At 40.3% G+C, this 17,709-nt stretch overlaps 1 protein-coding gene across 4 annotated transcripts in view; it reads left to right on the forward strand.

Annotated features, from left to right (window-relative positions):
• Positions 1–1,031: 1,031 nt before the first annotated feature.
• Positions 1,032–17,709, forward strand: part of ANKHD1 (ankyrin repeat and KH domain containing 1) — a 105,148-nt gene continuing 88,470 nt past the window's right edge. For 2 of the 4 annotated variants that reach the window (XM_055555388.1, XM_055555384.1), the window contains exon 1: positions 1,033–1,842. In XM_055555388.1, coding sequence (XP_055411363.1) covers positions 1,552–1,842 — 291 coding nt within the window. In that variant the 5' untranslated portion in view covers positions 1,033–1,551. Of the gene's footprint in view, positions 1,843–17,709 lie in introns of all 4 variants that reach the window. The other 2 variants (XM_055555378.1, XM_055555389.1) reach the window with 2 other exon arrangements.

Consider the following 17,709-nt stretch of genomic DNA (forward strand, 5'->3'; position numbering starts at 1 on the left):
AGAAGACCCCCTTAGCTAGCCTTGTTTCGCATCAGAAACCTGACAAAAATTAGTTTGGCTGCCAGGGGTAGGTGGAGGACTCCGGAAAAGTGACTAAAAAAAATGAGTCTTTGCTATAAGTTTGGCACTTTGCTAAGAACCTGAAGTTGTTACCAATTTATTCAAAACAACAAGTCAATCAGGGAGGTACTAATATTATCCGCATTTTGCAGACGGACGAACTGAAAGTCACAGAGATTATACAACTAACGCCGGGAGGTCACAACAGCAAATAAGTGGCGGCACTAAAACTCGAAACTGCGCCAGAGCACGCACTCTGAACCATTGCGTTCTGCCCCGCGGTGTGATTCCGCACGCTGTCGCGGCCTTCCCACCCTCCTTCGTGGGACAGTTCCCAGTACTGAGGCATGGCGCTGTCCAGCCCTGAGGCTCGCCGCCTTCAACAGGCAAGAGAACGTAGCCCCGCGGGGCGACCCCGCCCGCAGGTTGTAGAACAGCCGCGCCCAGCCGCGTCCAGGCAGGCAGGCTGGCCGAATCGCCTCCCGGCGGTCATCCTCAACAGCCTCTTTGGTTCCCTCAGCTCGGCGGTCTAGGCTCCGCTCGGAAAGGCTGGTGGCACGCAGCCGGAACGTCCCGGCTCACTTGCCTGTCCTAATCCCCCACTCCCACCCAGAGACTGAAGCTGAGTTTACACAGCCTCACCTGTCCCAGAGGAGGCGACCTCTCTAGTGACTGACGCACCGCTTCTCCAACCAGGGATTGGCAGGAAGGTGGAGCCTAGCTGAGACTGATAGCTTCTTCCCTCCAATCCCTATGCAGGAACTCTCCGCGCCTGGCGGAGAGCGACAGGTGGGAGCTGCGTTACCTCCTTGCCTCTTGCACACTTGACGTAAGAGCCTTACTAAGCCCTGGGTGAATTCACTCCAAATCTCACCAATTTTTGCAGGTCGTCACTGCAGCCGTCATTTTAATCAAGAGTGGAAATTCCCCAACCCTTTCCCGTCACCTCAGATGGGGGCGGGATGAATGGTATCCTTACTGACCAATTGTACCACGCGACGTCCTGTGACAAAGTGACCGACACTTTATGTCGCCAATGAAGTTTCCCATTGTCTGGGGTCACTGTGACTGACCACAAGGCCAACTAATCCACTTTAAGGTCGTGAGGCGATAGTCAGAGAGACTGGCCAATAGACATAGAAAAAGACCGGAAGTCGGCGCGTGGGGAATAGGAGGCGGGTGTTCGCAACCGCCTAGGCCTGCGCTGGTCAACGCAGCTTGAGGGCCGCGAGCCAGCGAACAGCGCGTGACGAAGAGCCTGAGCGACGGGTCACTTTGACCAATGATCTGCAGCCGCTGGGGAGCTGCAGCCAGTGGCGAGTGTGCGGGGCGGGAGGCAGCAGGTTAGGCAGTGAGAAGTTAGTGGCGCTGCTGGGACGGGGGGAAGGAGACGCTTCTTCCTCCTGCTGCTTCTCTCGTTCCCGGGATCGGCGGCGGCGGTGGCCGCGGCCGCGAGTGACTCGGCAGCGTCTCCGGCTCCGCGTGCGAACCATGCTGACCGACGGCGGAGGCGGCGGCACCTCCTTTGAGGAGGACTTGGACTCGGTGGCTCCGCGATCCGCCCCAGCTGGGGCCTCGGAGCCGCCTCCGCCGGGAGGGGTCGGGCTGGGAATCCGCACTGTGAGACTCTTCGGGGAGGCCGGACCGGCTCCGGGAGTCGGTGGAGGCAGCAGCGGTGCAGGCGGAGGGGACGCGGCGCTGGATTTCAAGTTGGCGGCTGCTGTCCTGAGGACCGGGGGTGGAGGTGGTGCCTCTGGTAGCGACGAGGACGAGGTGTCCGAGGTACGGCTCTAGGATCCCTGCTTTCTACACAGCTTGAGGCACGAATTCTCTCTGGGCCGGCGCAGGGCTCGGGCCACCCTCCTGCTGCCCAGATGGAGTCGTTCACTGTCAGCGATCGGCTCCCGGGCTGCAGTGGCGGCGGTGCGGGCCTAGTGCGCCCTCGGCTTACTCTTCGGCTTGAGTCGGACCGGTTCCCGTCACCATCCATAGACCCACAATAGGGAGTCCTTTGGTCTCTGAGCTTCGCGCGGGAAGCGGGACTCCTTGGGCACCTCCCGCCCACCCCGCTTTGGAGACGAGGGTGGGGGCGGGGTCTTGCCAGAGTCCCTGCCCTTGGTACTGAGAGAGCGGGACAGAGAGAGGGTGAGGGTGAGAGACAGACAGAGAGGGCTGGCTTGCGTAAAGAACATTGCCACTGTACTGTGTCTCTCCTCTGAGTTGAAGGATTGGGCATTATTTGCCTTATGCCTTACTTGTGTGCTAAAGGAGGGTTCTTAATTCCAGTTTGGTCTGAGACAGGTGAGTACTAAGGAGCTCTCTGCTTTTGCGCTGAAAAATCACGTGGGTCCTTGCACCTGGGACTGTGTGAAGTTAGACAGGAAGAGAAGGTTCCAGTGCTCGTTTGGGCTTCGCAACAGCTGGATAGCTGAACTCTGGAGATTTTTAGGCTTGGAGAAGATGAGATCCTCTTTGGAAACCTTGTGCAGTGAGGGAAATTTGTTATCAGGACCTTCATTCCTTTCAGCTGTTAGGCGCATACTGGACATTTTTAGGTCTAGGCAACCTGGAATGGGAGGCATCAACTTTTGGGCTCTAGGGCTAAAGGAGATATTTTACGTTTGTACTTTTCTCCCCCTGACTATGGCTTTGTTATAGTTCTGTCCTGTGGTGACTGTTGTTCTAAGAGCTCAGAGTATTCTATTTTGATTCTAAGGTGCCTGGTTCATCCCCTATGACCAATTATCTTAACCTCTGATCTTAGTCTTAAAGTACAGGGGCTTCTGTGTATGTACAGCTGTTCTGGCTGTTGTATTGAGAGGAATAAGGAGAAACTGTATTTATGGGTTGTAGAATACAATTAGTGCAGTCTTACCATTCTTGATCTGAACAGGAATTCTTTTAGTTTTTTCTAACCCCAGTATTTTGCTTGGAATAAACTTTGTGGGTTGTAAAGGAGACAGTTCCTTGGATGTCTCTGTCTTTGAATTTCACTATAAGAGAAATAACTTCTAAGCCAAGGTGGTACAGGATTTTGAGTAGGCAGTTTTGGAGAGTGTCTCTGGAGCACTTCCACTCCTGGGCTTGTGGAAGGCTTTCATTTAGACTTTGAATGAAAATTGATGAGAGATGAACCTAGAATATAGTTACTTTTTACCTAGGAAGTAAAGATTAGAGTCTGTTTTTCTTTGAAACTTGTTAGAGAGACTGAAAAAGTTTGCTTTGGTCTGAATGTGATAGAAGGATGATGTTCTTGATTTTCTGAACCATTTTTTGCACAGTTGTCATTGATGAAGTGAGAGATCACACATTTGTTTTTACTTCAGTAGTAGTCTTAAATTTCGTCAGAGGTAAAGTGCTAGTGAGCCTCCATAGTTATGAATCTCTAACTCTATGGGCTTCTGTGTTATATCTGGAGAAATGAGCTTTTGAAGTAACCAATTTTGCAAGATTTGTTCATACACACAGCTTATTTCATTTGGAGTCTTCACACCAGGCTGTTAAAGCTGTGAGCAGAATTCACACCTTTTGTGTGATTTTCTTTGGTGTTATCATAGAAATTATTCACGATTCCTTCAGCCACTTAGGCTAATGGTAGAAGAACTTCTTATTCTAAATTTTCTGTGCTTAAAAGATTTAGATATTAAGTGTATATAGGTAGACATCACTTTTGGATAGAGATTTCTAGAGTACCCACAAACTTGAGCCTAGTCTAAGATAATGCTCAATATGCATATAGATTCTTTCTTAACCTGAGGAGAAAGGAAATTTTGTTTTTATGTCCTATTCATCCATATCATATAAAAAAGAAATTCCTGGAATATCTAGTGTATGTTGAATGTGTGGTAGGGTATAGTCTGTGCCTTTGTGAGTGAAATGACCTTTTTTTCTCAAGCAGATTTCTTGGATTTTCTCATTTCTCTCTGACAAGATCATAGTATTCTCTCTTATTATTACCTTTGAGTTTCATTTAGTGTAAAAAGATCATATGTAATATTCTTCAAAAAACACTCACCCAACTGGCATTTGATGAATAATAGTAGAATTTTAATTTTCATTATACCTCTAGATGTTTTAGAACCAAATATTTAGAATGTAGACATTCAGAAGAGTATGTGAGTGAAGTTTGTCTTGTTCCCCAAGTGGGGCAGGACTAGGTGAGAAATGAATAAGAAATATGGAGGCTTAGAGCATTTGCTCTAGAATTAGCTGAAGGATTTTGAGTAGGGAGTAGATATTGGGTATACAAAGATATAAATACTTTAAGGATTTCTTTTCTATTCATTATTAGAGCCTACATCTGAGAAAAAAAAAAACAACAAGGTACTTTCTCTTGCTGGCCGAGTCAAAAGACCTTTTAGTTTGAAGAAGAAGCTTGGATCTTTTTGTAAATTTCATATATTAGAATTGATTCTTGTTGCTTTAAACATTGGGGTGGATACCTTTTTTGTATTTCTTTAGACATGTTGAGCATGTTCATTAGCTGTCAAGGGCCTTGAACAGAGGAGTCAGAACTTGCCCTGGATTCCTTTGAAATGTACCCATTTTTCAGAATAGAAATCAGGTTGAAAATTATTTAAAAAACAATTTTTAAATGTTAAATTTAGATTTGTAATTTTTTTTTTCAAAGTAAGGTAAAAGGAAAATAAAATTCTAAAGAGAGGGTTTTGGTGACGTTTATGACCTTTAATTTTTCTGTGTTAAGAATGTATGCATATACTGTATGTATACGTGTGTGACATCTTCCTTTTAAAATTAAAAAAATAATAAATTAATATAATCTTATGGTTAAAAGTTCAACAGTGTAGATAGTAGATATAATATGAAAAGTAAAAAGTTCTCCTCACCCCTACTGACCTTTCAGATCCCACTTAGAGGTAATGAGTATTACAGTTTTCCTTTCAGTAAAATTTCTAGGCCTATATAAGCCAATGCATATATATTTACCTGTTCCTATATACACTTAAAAGATTAGAAACTAGAAATCATTGCAATTAGAAAGCGTTGTTGAGGCTTTTTAATCTGAGGCAGATGCTATATTTACAATTAGGTAAAAGCAAAAGGAAATTGGGTTTAACATTTTATAGCAAATTATAGCAAAAGCTTTGTAGGGATTTTTTTTTCCCCTGAAAATTATGTTAAGAGTCAAACGCACAAGCCATACAGAGGTTCCTTCTGATTTTCTCTAATAGGAGATGGATCATTTCCTTTAGGGTTATTTACAGTCTACTGTATGGAGCAAAGTTTCTCAACTGAAACGTGTCGAAATTTGGAGCTATATTAATTCTTTGTTGTGAGGGGCGCTCCTGACTTTTTAGCAGCATCCCATTCCTTTTCCCACTGGATGCTGGTAGAACACACCTAATTAATTGTGACAGCTAAAAATGTCCTTTGTTGTTGTTTAGTCACTAAGTTGTGTTCATGTCTTTTTGCAACTCCATGGACTGTAGCCTGCCAGACTTCTCTATCCATGGGATTTTCCAGGCAAGAACACTTGAGTGGGTTACCATTTCCTTCTCCAGGGGATCTTCCCCATCCAGGGATCGATTCTGCGTCTCCTGCTTGGCAGGTGGATTCTTTCTTTACTACTGAGCCACCAGGGAAGCCCCAAAATGACCTTAGACAAAGCCAAATGTCTTTGGGGACAAAATCACCCCTGAGAACCACTGGTCTAGAGGCCCACTCTTATCTGGGATGGCAATTTTGTCATCAGTACTCTATATTCAAAGTTCAGGTAAACAAGGTGAGTCACTGCTTTTAATAACATCTCAGGGCTTATGTTCATAACTGAACAAGAGAGAAATTGAAAGAGGGTGGGTACTGACAGGTTTAATGTTATAAATTTTCCATGATAAATTTATAATTTTAGGAAACTTTAAAATGCTATGTTGTTTTTGAAAAATTCATTTATTGCCCATGAAAATGAATTTCTAAAAAACCTTTTTGGGGACTTTGTTAAAGGTAGAAAGGCCTTATTCCATAAATTATCAGCAGTAGTGATAAAACAGGGTTTTCCAGGTGTCACAGTGGTAAAGAACACACCTACAAATGCAGGACATGCAAGAGATTCAGGTTCAATCCCTGGGTTGGGAAGATCCCCTGGAACAGGAAATGGCAACCCACTCCTGTATTCTTGCTTGGAAAATCAAATGGACAGAGGAGCCTGGTGGGCTACAGTCCACAGGGTTGCAAAAAGTCGGACACGATTGAGCTCACACACACACACACACACACACACAGTGATAAAATAGGAAATATACCTTTGTATTCTAGTGAGCAGATTTTGGAGAGATGAGAATGTCAGTTGAAGGAAAAATGATGTATTATGACAATAACAAATTTTTTATATTACATGAGTACCAACCTTGCACAAGTTTCATTCTGTAAAGCCTTCGGACTTTACATAAAATGATTCATTGATGAGTATAGTTGTATGAATGGCAGGTCAAAACCGAGTTGACTAGGTATGGGTAGAGGAAAACCTTGTTGTGAAACTTGAAGTATGTAGAGATTTTCTTTTGGTTATTATTTAGTACATTTTGGTAGGTGATTTATATTTGCATAGTTCATAAGACTAGTGCAAACACAGTAAAAAGGTCTTGACCTGCCCTTTATACTTTTAATGTCTTGATGTCCTTTCAGAATATCATTATGGAAATACAAATGTGTAGTTTTATTTTCCCCATTGTTATACAAAAGATAACATACTATTCATGTGAGATTTTTAAATGGTGAATTTGATAAGAATTTAGACTTTTTATCTAATTAAAGTGATAAAACATGTTAAGAATGAAGTTTTGGAGATGAGTTTAGGCACATTCTTTTCTGAGCCTATCTGGTGGTAGAATGATGACCTCTGAAAATCAACTCTGTCCTTCTGATTCAATGAGATAAGATAAATAAAATTTTAGTATTAGTCTTGAGTTGGAAATTTACCTTCCTACAGAACCAAAGTTTTAATAAATTCTTTATCTTTTTTTCAATGCATTATAAATGAACTCTTCCAATATATCTTCTTGGACATTATTATTTACAATTTTCCTCTCCTGTTGCTTGTCTGTATAGTCACAGAATCTTGGTGATAGTCCTGTCTCTTCTCATTTTTAGGTAACTGCTGCCATTTATTGAATGCTTATTATAGTCCAATACCGTATTATATAAGGGCTTCCCAGGTGGCTCAGACGGTAAAGAATCTGCCCGTAATGCGGGAGACCCCAGGTTCGATTCCTGAGTCAGGAAGATAACCTGGAGAAGGGAATGCAACTCACTCCAGTATTCTTTCCTGGGGAATTCAATGGACAGAGGAGCCTGGTGGGCTACAGTCCATGGGGTCCCAAAGAATCAGACACGACTTGAGCGACTAACACAAACACCATGGTGTATACTTCGGTTATTTTATTTAATCACTCAACATCCGTTTGAGGTGGGTATTATCTACACTTTGATAGATGAATAAATGTAGGTTCAGAGAAATGATCAATCCAGAAAGCAATAAAAATGGTTAGTGTTATTTATACAGCTAGAAATCAATAAAGCTAGGATTTGAATCCAGAACTCATGCTATTTCACATTAAGAACTAGGCAGAGTTTTGGTTACCAATGCTCTGCCTCCAATAATTACTTGCTTAATCTATATTGAAGTTTTATAAGTCTATAATGAAGTCAGAAAAGTAAGGACAATGTAGTGAAATTCTCATAAAGCAATCTTTTCCCACTGTTTTCTATTTTGAGTTAATGCCCTTTGTACTGTTATGAAAATTAATTTTTAAAATATCTGTGTTTGACAAAATATCAAATTGGAAAGTTCATGTTAGGACTCTGGGTAAAGCCTCAAAAGTCTGGGAACCATTGATCTGAATAACTTGCTCAGGATCACACAGCTAATTTATAGTAGAAAATAAGTCACGTGACTCCTATTGTACTTAACTGCTGTATTGTCCTGCTGACTATTTCTTTTCTGACGCATGAATTTATTAATAATTAATTGCTTAAGAAATGCCTATGAGCTTCCCTGGTGGCTCAGATGATAAACAATCTGCCTGCAATGCCTGAAACCCAGGTTTTGTTCCTTTTGGGAAGATCCCTTGGAGAAGTAAATGGCAGCCTAGTCCAGTATTCTGCTTGGAGAATTCCATGGACAGAGGAACCTGGTGGGCTACAGTCCATGAGGTCACAAAGAGTCTGACACCACTGAACAACTAACACTTACTTAAGAAACACATGTCTCAAACTAGCATATAATCTGTAGTTGACCTTGTTGAAAAGCTTTTATATTATATAATGAAATTGATGACTGCCATGTGAATCAATTTATTTTAAGAAGGCAGTCAAAGATGTACCATTGGGGATCAGAGGAACACAACTTTAAGGTAATTTTGTCATTGCACTTAAACTTGAAAAGTTCAGGCCTTCTCATTATTCATTTTAAGAGAATTAAATATTAAAAGTACCAATATAGAAAGGCAGATACCCAACTTTGCACCTTTGCCACTAATAGGAAACATTGGTTTTAATTTGTAAAAATTAAAATCTGTGTGCTGTCTTATAGTTACTTACAGTGTACAGTTCTTGTGAATGAAGATCATTTGCCTTATGATGGTTGACAGGTTTACCTTTTTTTCTGGTCAACTTTACCTAAACCAGGAGTAAAGTAAAGTTGTATATAAAGCTTTTTTACTTGATAAGCTGAAATTTAGCAACAGTTTGTCAAGAGTACATTATGCTCTTCCTCCACTGTATATCCTCCTGTTCTCACAAAGTTTTCCCCTGAATGGATGCTGCTTTTGTTAGTAAAAATGGGTTTTTTGGTTTGTTTTTATGTAGATATCCCACTGTATCCTAATGTTTTGATTCACCTGCATTAGTTTGCAGTTTTTAAAAAAAGCAAGCAGACTCCCAGGGATTAGCCCCAGGAACCAAAGAGCTGAACAGAACAGTTTATTAAATTGTTACGATGCTATGTGATGAGGACAGTTAGGTTGCCAACAGTTTTTTAAATTGTGGTAGAACATAACAAAATTCACCATTTTGACCTTCTTTTTTTCCCCCAATTGAGAAGGAAGTGGGAAATGGCAACCCACTCTAGTATTCTTGCCTGGGAAATCCATGGAGAGAGGAGCCCAGTGAGCTGTGTACAGTCAGTCCCTGGGGTGGCAAAAGAGTCGAGCACGACTTAGTGACTAAACAACAAAGTCGCAAGTACCGTTACCTTGGAAATTAAAATCTAAAACTTTGGCTATATTTCAGGAGCATACACATAACTTACTAAAACTGAACAGAACCATTAAAATTAACCTTGCTGTATATTTGCAGAAAATAATGAATTGGTACTTGAGTTGAAAAAAGTTGCCCTTGATGTTCTGGTTGAAAAAAAACTTCCTTTGTTTTAAATATGTTTGTATATGTTTCAGTACATGTATCACATATGTACTAAAGTGATGAGAATTAACTTTTTATTTACTTTGTAGGAGTTACTGTGTAAATATGCAGACAAATGTATTTTGGATTGTGTGTGCAGTGAGTTTTTTGTTGGATCCAGCTTATAAATATGCCAATTATATACCCTCATATACTTGTCTGATTTGAGTTTGTAAAATGAGGACTCTTTTTTATACACTTAACAAAGAAGGAAAAGGGCTAAAAAAAATTGTGTTAAAATATGTGCAACAGAAAATTTACCTGTTTTTTTTGTCACACTGAGCATGTGGGATCTTAGTTCCCAGACCAGGGATGGAACTCACATCCTGTGTGGTGGAAGCAAGAAGTCTTAAACACCCGACTACCAGAAAAATAAAAAATTTACCATTTTAAAGTGGTTATAGGTACATTCACATTGTTGTGCAACCATTACCACTAGCCATCTCCAAAACCTTTTCATCTTCCAAAACTGAAACTCTGTACCCATTAAGCAGTAACGCCCTGTCCTCCCTTCTCCAGCCCCTTAATAATCACAAGTAACTTCCTTTTCTGTGATTTTGTCTACTCTAGGTATCTCAAATAAGTGAAATCATTCAGTTTTTCTGCTTTTGGTGATTGGCTTATTTTACCTAGCATAGTGTCTTCAGGGTTCATCTATGTTTGCAGCATGTGTGAAACTTGTGCTGTGCTTAGTCATTCAGTCGTGTCCGACTCCTTGCAACTCCATGGACTGTAGCCCACCAGGCTCCTTTGTCCATGGGGATTCTTCAGGCAAGAATACTAGAGTGGGTTGCCATGCCCTCCTCCAAGGGATCTTCCCAACCCAGGGATCAAACCCAGGTCTCCTGCATTGCAGGCAAATTCTTTACCCTCTGAGTGAGGAGGGAAGCTTGTGTGAAACTTAACTGAATACTATTCTATTGTTACGTATGTAACATTTTTGTTCATCTGTTGATGGACACTTGGATTGCTTCTCTACCTTTTGGCTTTTGTTAATATGCTGCTGTGAACATGGGTGTATAAATACCTTTTTGAGTCCCTGCTTTTGATTCTTTTCTGGTATATACCTAGAAGTGGGATTGCTGGATCATCTGTTGATTCTATTTTTAAGTTTTTGAGGAACCACAGTACTGCTTTCCTATAGCAGCTGTACCATTTTACATTCCCACTCGCAAAGCACAAGGTTTCCAGTTTCTCCATATTCTAGCCAATCTTCTTGTTTTCGATTTTGAGACTAGTCATCCTAATGGGTGTGGTTTCGATTTGTATTTCCCTAAAAATTAGTGATATTGAACATCTTTTCATGTGCTTCTTGGCCATTTGTGTCTCTTCTTTGGCGAGATGTCTATTCAAATCCTTTGCCCTTTTTTTTTGGCCACATCTTGACATTTGTGGGATCTTAGTTCCCTGACCAGGGATGGAACTGGCCCCACCCACCCCCACAGTGAAAGTGCTGAGTCCTAACCACTGGCTTGCCAGGGAAATTCCTCCTTTGCTCATGTTTAGTTGAGTTGTTTTTTCATTAATTGTAGGAGTTCTTTGGATGTTAATCCCTTATCATATCATATATAGATATATAAATATAATTTACACACATTTCTCATATTCCACTGGTTGCCTTTTTACTCTGTTGTCCTTTTGTGCTTAAACAGTTGTAATGTTATTTATTTGACTGCATTGAGCCTTAGTTTTGGCACGTGGGGTATTTGTTGCATCGTGCAAGATCTTTTGTTGGGGCAAGCCTGCTGTAGTTGTGGCATATGATCTCCAGAGCACTCAGGCTCAGTAATTGCTGTGCAGGAGCTTGGTTGCCCAGCAGCACGTGGGATCCTTAGTTCTGCAACCAGGGATTGAAGGTTTTATTCTAGGAACTTCCCTGGTAGTCCAGTGGCTAAGACTGAGCTCCAGTGCAGGGGACCTGAGTTCATTTCCCACTGGGGAACTGGATCCCACATATTGCAACTAAAAAGTGCTGCACCTAAAAGATTCTGTGTGGTGCAGCAAAGATCATAGGTCCCACACCCCAACTAGGATCCCGCACAGCCAAATTAATAAATAAAAGAATTTTTAGAAAGGTTTTAATTTAGATGAAATTCAGTTTATCTAATTTTTTCCTTTATTGTCTGTGCTTTTGATTTCATATCCATAACGTGCATGTGTGCTAAGTTGCTTTAGTTTCACACTGTCCTCCAGTAGCTATTTACTGACCATCTAGTGTATGTCAGGCACTGTGCAGAACAACTGGGTATAAACAATGGTGAAAAAGATAATCATGAATCTTGGCCTTCATAGATCTTCCAGTCTAATTGGGAAGTGAAAGTGAAAGTTGCTCAGTTGTGTCCAACTCTTTGAGACCCTATGGACTGTAGCCTGCCAGGCTCCACTGCCCATGGAATTCTCCAGGCAAAAATACTGGAGTGGGTTGCCATGCCCTCCTCCAGGGCATCTTCCCAACCCAGGGATCAAACCTGCAACTCCTGCATTACAGGCAGAGTCTTTACCCCTGAGCCACTGGGGAAGCCCTTTCATATCCATAAAGTTGTTGCCAAATCCAATGTCTTAAAGATTTTTTTCCCAATGTTTTCTTCTAAGAATTTTAAACTTTTAGCTCTTACATTTAGATCTTTGAGCCATTTTGAGTTAATTTTTGTATATGGTGTAAGATCAGTCTTAACTGTATTCCTTAGCTTGTGGATATCCAGTTTTTCCTATACCATTTGTTGAAATGACTATAATTTCTCCTTTGAATGGCCCTGACATCCTTGTTGAAATTAATTGGTCATATGGGGGAGGGTTTTTTCTGGACTTTCTGTTCTATTTCTTTGGTTTTTATGACTGACTTTATACCAGTATTGTACTGTATTGATTGCTGTAGTTTTTGTAGTTAAGTTTTGAAATCGGGCAGCATTAGTCCTCCAACTTTGTTCTTTTATCAAGATTGTTTTTGGAGAAGGAAATGGCAACCCATTCCAGTATTCTTGCCTAGAGAATCCTATGGACAGAGGAGCCTGGTGGGCTGCTGTCCATAGGGTCACACAGAATCGAACACGACTGAAGCGACTTAGCATACATGCATGCATTGGAGAAGGAAATGGCAACCCACTCCAGTATTCTTGCCTGGAGAATCCCAGGGACCGAGGAACTGGGTGGGCTGCCGTCTGTGGGGTTGCACAGAGTCGGATATGACTGAAGCAACTTCGCAGCAGCAGCAGCAGCAGCAGCAGCAGTAAGATTGTTTTGACTAGTCATGTTTCCTTAAGATTACTTGTGGATTTTAGGATTGGTCTTTGTATTTCTGTGAAAAATGCTGTAGGATTTTAATAGGGATTAATGGCACCCCACTCCAGTACTCTTGCCTGGAAAATCCCATGGATGGAGGAGCCTGGTAGGCTGCAGTCCATGGGGTCGCTAAGAGTCGGACACAACTGAGCGACTTCACTTTCACTTTCATGCATTGGAGGAGGAAATGGCAACCCACTCCAGTGTTCTTGCCTGGAGAATCCCAGGGACGGCGGGGCCTGGTGGGCTGCCATCTATGGGGTCTCACAGAGTCAGACACGACTGAAGCGACTTAGCAGCAGCAGCAGCAGCACTGAATCTATAGATTGCTTTATGAGAACAAGTTTGAGTATAGATCTTACTTAATTGATTCACCACAGTTAATATTAGCAAATCAAAAAGCTTGAGATTGACAAAACATTCGAAACATTGGAAGACTGAACTTTCACTAATGTCTTCCCAAAGCCATTGAATCCAGTTCACGTGGAATACTGTGCTGTAAGTAGATGTTTCTCTAATATGGTGGTTTTTTTCCCCAGTTTGTCCTCATATTAACTAATTTGTGACTGATCACAAAGCTTCACATACTGATTGAATGCTAGAAATAATAATTTTTATTCTTTTTATCACTAGAGGTGAGTTCAGTTTTGAAAAAATTATCTTGATCTGGTATTAAATCTAGATAAATGAACCTGTAGTATTTTCTTTAATAATGTAGAATTTTAAAATTTTCATATAGGCATTTTATGAAATCCGAGTCAGAAAGTAAAGGCCATGTCAGTTGATACCTTGAGTGGTACACTGTACTTGCAGCACTTAATCAGTTTCTAATTGATTTTTTTTCTCATGTTTACCTATTCTGCTAAATTTCTGATTTTGCCTTTTAAAAAATATACAGTTGCTAAATTCAATGACATGTGACACAAACTGTCATTATCAAAGAGCAGATACCAAGGATATACTCTCCCTCTCTTTTTTGCCACTTTTTATTTTGATATAATTTCAAACTTACTAGAAAGTTGCAAGAATAGTACAAAGAATTCCCCTCATATAACCTTTGTCCAGACAGACCAATTGTGTTCATTTTATCCCATTCCTGTATCCTTCTGTCTCTCAAATTTATTTTCTGTATAACTTGAAAGTAGGTTGCGCACATCATGCCTTTTCTCTTACATAACCACAGTGTATTTATTTATCAAGGTAGGAAATTTAACAAATTTCAAAAGTATTATTCGAATTCACATTCCTAAAGTTGAAAAAATTGAAATAGAATTCACATAGTATAGAATTCACTCTTTAAATTGTACAATTTCAGTTGTTTTTAAATATATTCACAGAATTGTACAACCTTCACCATTATCTGTTTTAAAACATTTTCATCACCCCAAACAAAACCTTGTACCCATTAGCAGGCATTTCCCATTCTGCTGTCCCTGCAGCTTTTGGTAATCACTAATCTATTTTCTGCCTCTCTGGATTTGTCTAGTCTGGAAATTTCGTATAAATGAAATCAAACAATATGTGATTTTTTTGTGTCATGTCTTTCACTTATTATATTGTTTTCAAGATTTCTACATGCTGTATCATGTATCGGGCTTTCCTGGTGGCTCAGCTGGTAAAGAATTCACCTGCAGTCTACGGCTATACCACCCTGAATACACCTGATCTCTTCTGATCTCGGAAGAATCCGCCTGCAATATTGGAGACCTGGGTTTAGTCCCTGGGTTGGAAAGATCCCCTGGAGAAGGGAACAGCTACCCACTCCAGTATTCTGGCCTGGAGAATTCCATGGACTGTCTAGTCCATGGGGCTGCAAAGAGTTGGACACAACTGAATGACTTTCACTTTCACTTTATCATGTGCCAGTACTAAATTGAAATGTTTTGTGAATATACAACATTTTGTTCATTGGTTGATGATGTTTGGATTATTTCCATCTTTTGACTATTATAAATTATGATACTATGAACATTGGTATGCAAGTTTTTTATGATGATATCTTTTCATTTCCCTTGAGTGTATAGCTTGATCACATCATAACTTTTATTTTCTGAGAAGCTACCAGGCTGTTTTCTATAGCAACTTCATGACTTTACATTCCCACCAACAGTATATAAAGGTTCTAATTTCTCCACATCTTTGCTAACATTTTTTTAATAGCCATCCTAGTGGATATGGAGATTATTGTGACTTTGACTTGCATTTCCCCAGTGACTAGTGAAGTTGCATCTTTTCACGTGCTTGTTGTCCATTTGCATGTCTTTGGAGAAGTGTTTTTTCAAATCTTTTCCCCATTTCTTGGTTGGGTTATCTTATGTGTGGACTTTCTTTAGTTGTGACGAGTGCGGGCTCCTCTGTAGTTGTGGTGCATGGCTTCTCATTGCGGTGGCTTCTTTTCTTGCAGAGAGCATAGGCTCTAGGGCTCATGGGCTTCAGTAGTTGTGACTTGTGGGCTCAGTTGTTGTGGTTCGGGGGCTCTAGAGTGTGGGCTTAGTAGTTGTGGTGCACAGGCTTAGTTGCCCCATGGCATCTGGAATCTTCCCACAGCAGAGATGGAACCTGTGTCCCCTGCATTGGCAGGTAGATGCTTAAACCACTGGACCACCAGGGGAGACCCATTTTGAGATCTTATAGATGTGAGATAGAGGTCTAACCTCATTCTTTTGAATGTAGATATCTAATTGTCCCAGCACCATTTGTTGAGAAGACATTTCTTTCTCCATTGAAGTGTCTTAGCCCCTTTTTCAAAATTCGTTTGACTTTAAAATATAATGGTTTATTTTTGGAATGTTTATTTCTGTTTTATTCCACTGTTCTGTATGTCTTATGCCAGTTCCATACTGTCTTTATTACTACAGTTTTTTTGTAGTAAGTTTTGAAATTGGGAAGTGTAAGTCTTCCACTTTGTTCTTTTTTTGAGATTCTTTTGCCCTTTCTGGGTTACTAGATATGTTCTTGTTCTTTAGTCTTCAGAAGAGGCTTAATAGAGGGTGTTTTGTATGCTACAGAATTTGTGGTCACACACAAAACCCACCCCTTCTCCATTAATAATGTTCATCTCTTGAAATTTCTGCTCCTCTTGTATACACTTAAGGTGGATGGTTGGGAACTCTTATGATTAAACCTGTGTTTGCAAGCTATCAGAAGAACAAGTTGTTGTAGTGTCTTTTTATGCATCCCCTCCCAGAAAGAAACTGGGTATATATTTGAGAGGAGACTAACTTGAAGAGGAAGGAGGTGGTTAGTTTGAATAGTTGTAGTCTAAGTGCATCTGATGTGGACTGTATATATAGCCTCAAGAGGAATATGGACAGAATTTCTTTTTCCAGAATAATAAACAGGTAACTAGAATAAAGTGTAAAACATGTCAATTAGAGTGTTTGCATCTGGTATCTTCTGACAGTTGTTTAAGAGGTATGAATTCAGTATTTGAGTAACATACTATTACCTTGACACCCAAGCCAGTGTTACCACCTGTGTTATTACACAAACAAATCTTAGATATTACTGCCCAAATGGTCTCAATTATGTTAATTTACTAGTTAGTTTGGCTCTGAATAGTGAGAATGTGTACTATCTTTTAGTACCTGATGTGCTTGGGACTTGACTGACAACAAAGAAAAGTTTTATTTTCTTTTGGCTTGAAGAGATTATTATTTAAGGCTATACTTAAATCAGGAGCATGGATTTGACCTATTACCACCCTTTCCCCCACAAAATTTTGAATAATATAAAAATACATTATCAAAAGTACTTCCTACTGTGTATTATCTCCTTGTTAATCTGTTAAAAGCATGTTCTCAGTCTCTACTGAGGAAAAGCAATGTTTAGTTTGGGGTAGGGCCTCTTTCATGAACTCACATCTTACATAATAAAATTATATCTTTCAGAGATTAGAACCCTTGGCACTCTGTTTAAGAATTCTGATTGGTATTGCAGATTCCACAGTAATTTAACTAGAACCTGCTATTTGTTAAGCTTTGTTCTGGGCTTTAGGATTAGATTACAAAGATGAAAAAATATGGTGCCTACCCTTAAAGACATCAGGCTTTTCAGGAACATGAACATTTCAGAGAAATGTAAAAACAAGGTAAATTATTTATACAAATTATATTTCCCCTTCTAAACTACTTTTACATAGTAACAGATTATATTTGAGTGTTTGTTCAAGGTGTGTGTACCTTAATTGCATAACCTCATTTAATATTTTCCTAGTCTTGTGACAGCCTAAAATCCTTACCTCAGTATAGGGATCATTGCCCTGTGTTAGTTGGATGATCACTATAAAGGTTGATGTTTGAGTGTTTTCAAGAGTTTGATGGGCTTTAAGTGACAAGTTTAAAGGGGCAGTGATTTAAAATGAAAGGATACAAATTTCATTAGCATCAGACATTTGAGCAAAACGACAACTACCACATTATGTTCTGTAAACTCTCCAAGCATGTTCTGCTCCAGAGCTTTTGGCATTTGTACTTCACTCTCATAGGAGCTTTCTTCTCTTAGATACCTGTATGGTTTCCCTCTTTTACCTATTTTAGTAGTCTAAGAGCATTTCCTACTGCCTACTGTATGTATATTCCATAAACATCTCAGATTCAAGTCCTAAAACTGAACTCATGGCTTTCCCCCTACCCCGCCCTCCCCCAACCTGTAAATTGCATTGCCCTAAAACTAGCAGTGTAGTTAGAAACCTTGGAACTTGCATCTGCTGTTTCTTACCACACACATCCAAACAGGCACTGAACCCTGTAGTTTCTTTCTTAACATCTTGTTTATTTGTTTCTTTCTCTGTATTCTCATCATCTTTCACTTATATTTACTGTAGTAATACCTGGCTCTATCTATTCAATACCTCTATGATTAAACCTCTAATTCTTCTCTATCCTGCTATCACAGTAAATTGTCTAATGCCAGTTCAGTCATGTCACTCCTTTGGCAAAAAGCCTTCCTGTT

The sequence above is a fragment of the Bubalus kerabau genome, chromosome 1 (genome assembly GCF_029407905.1).
Source record: "Bubalus kerabau isolate K-KA32 ecotype Philippines breed swamp buffalo chromosome 1, PCC_UOA_SB_1v2, whole genome shotgun sequence".
Classification (NCBI taxonomy): domain Eukaryota; kingdom Metazoa; phylum Chordata; class Mammalia; order Artiodactyla; family Bovidae; genus Bubalus; species Bubalus kerabau.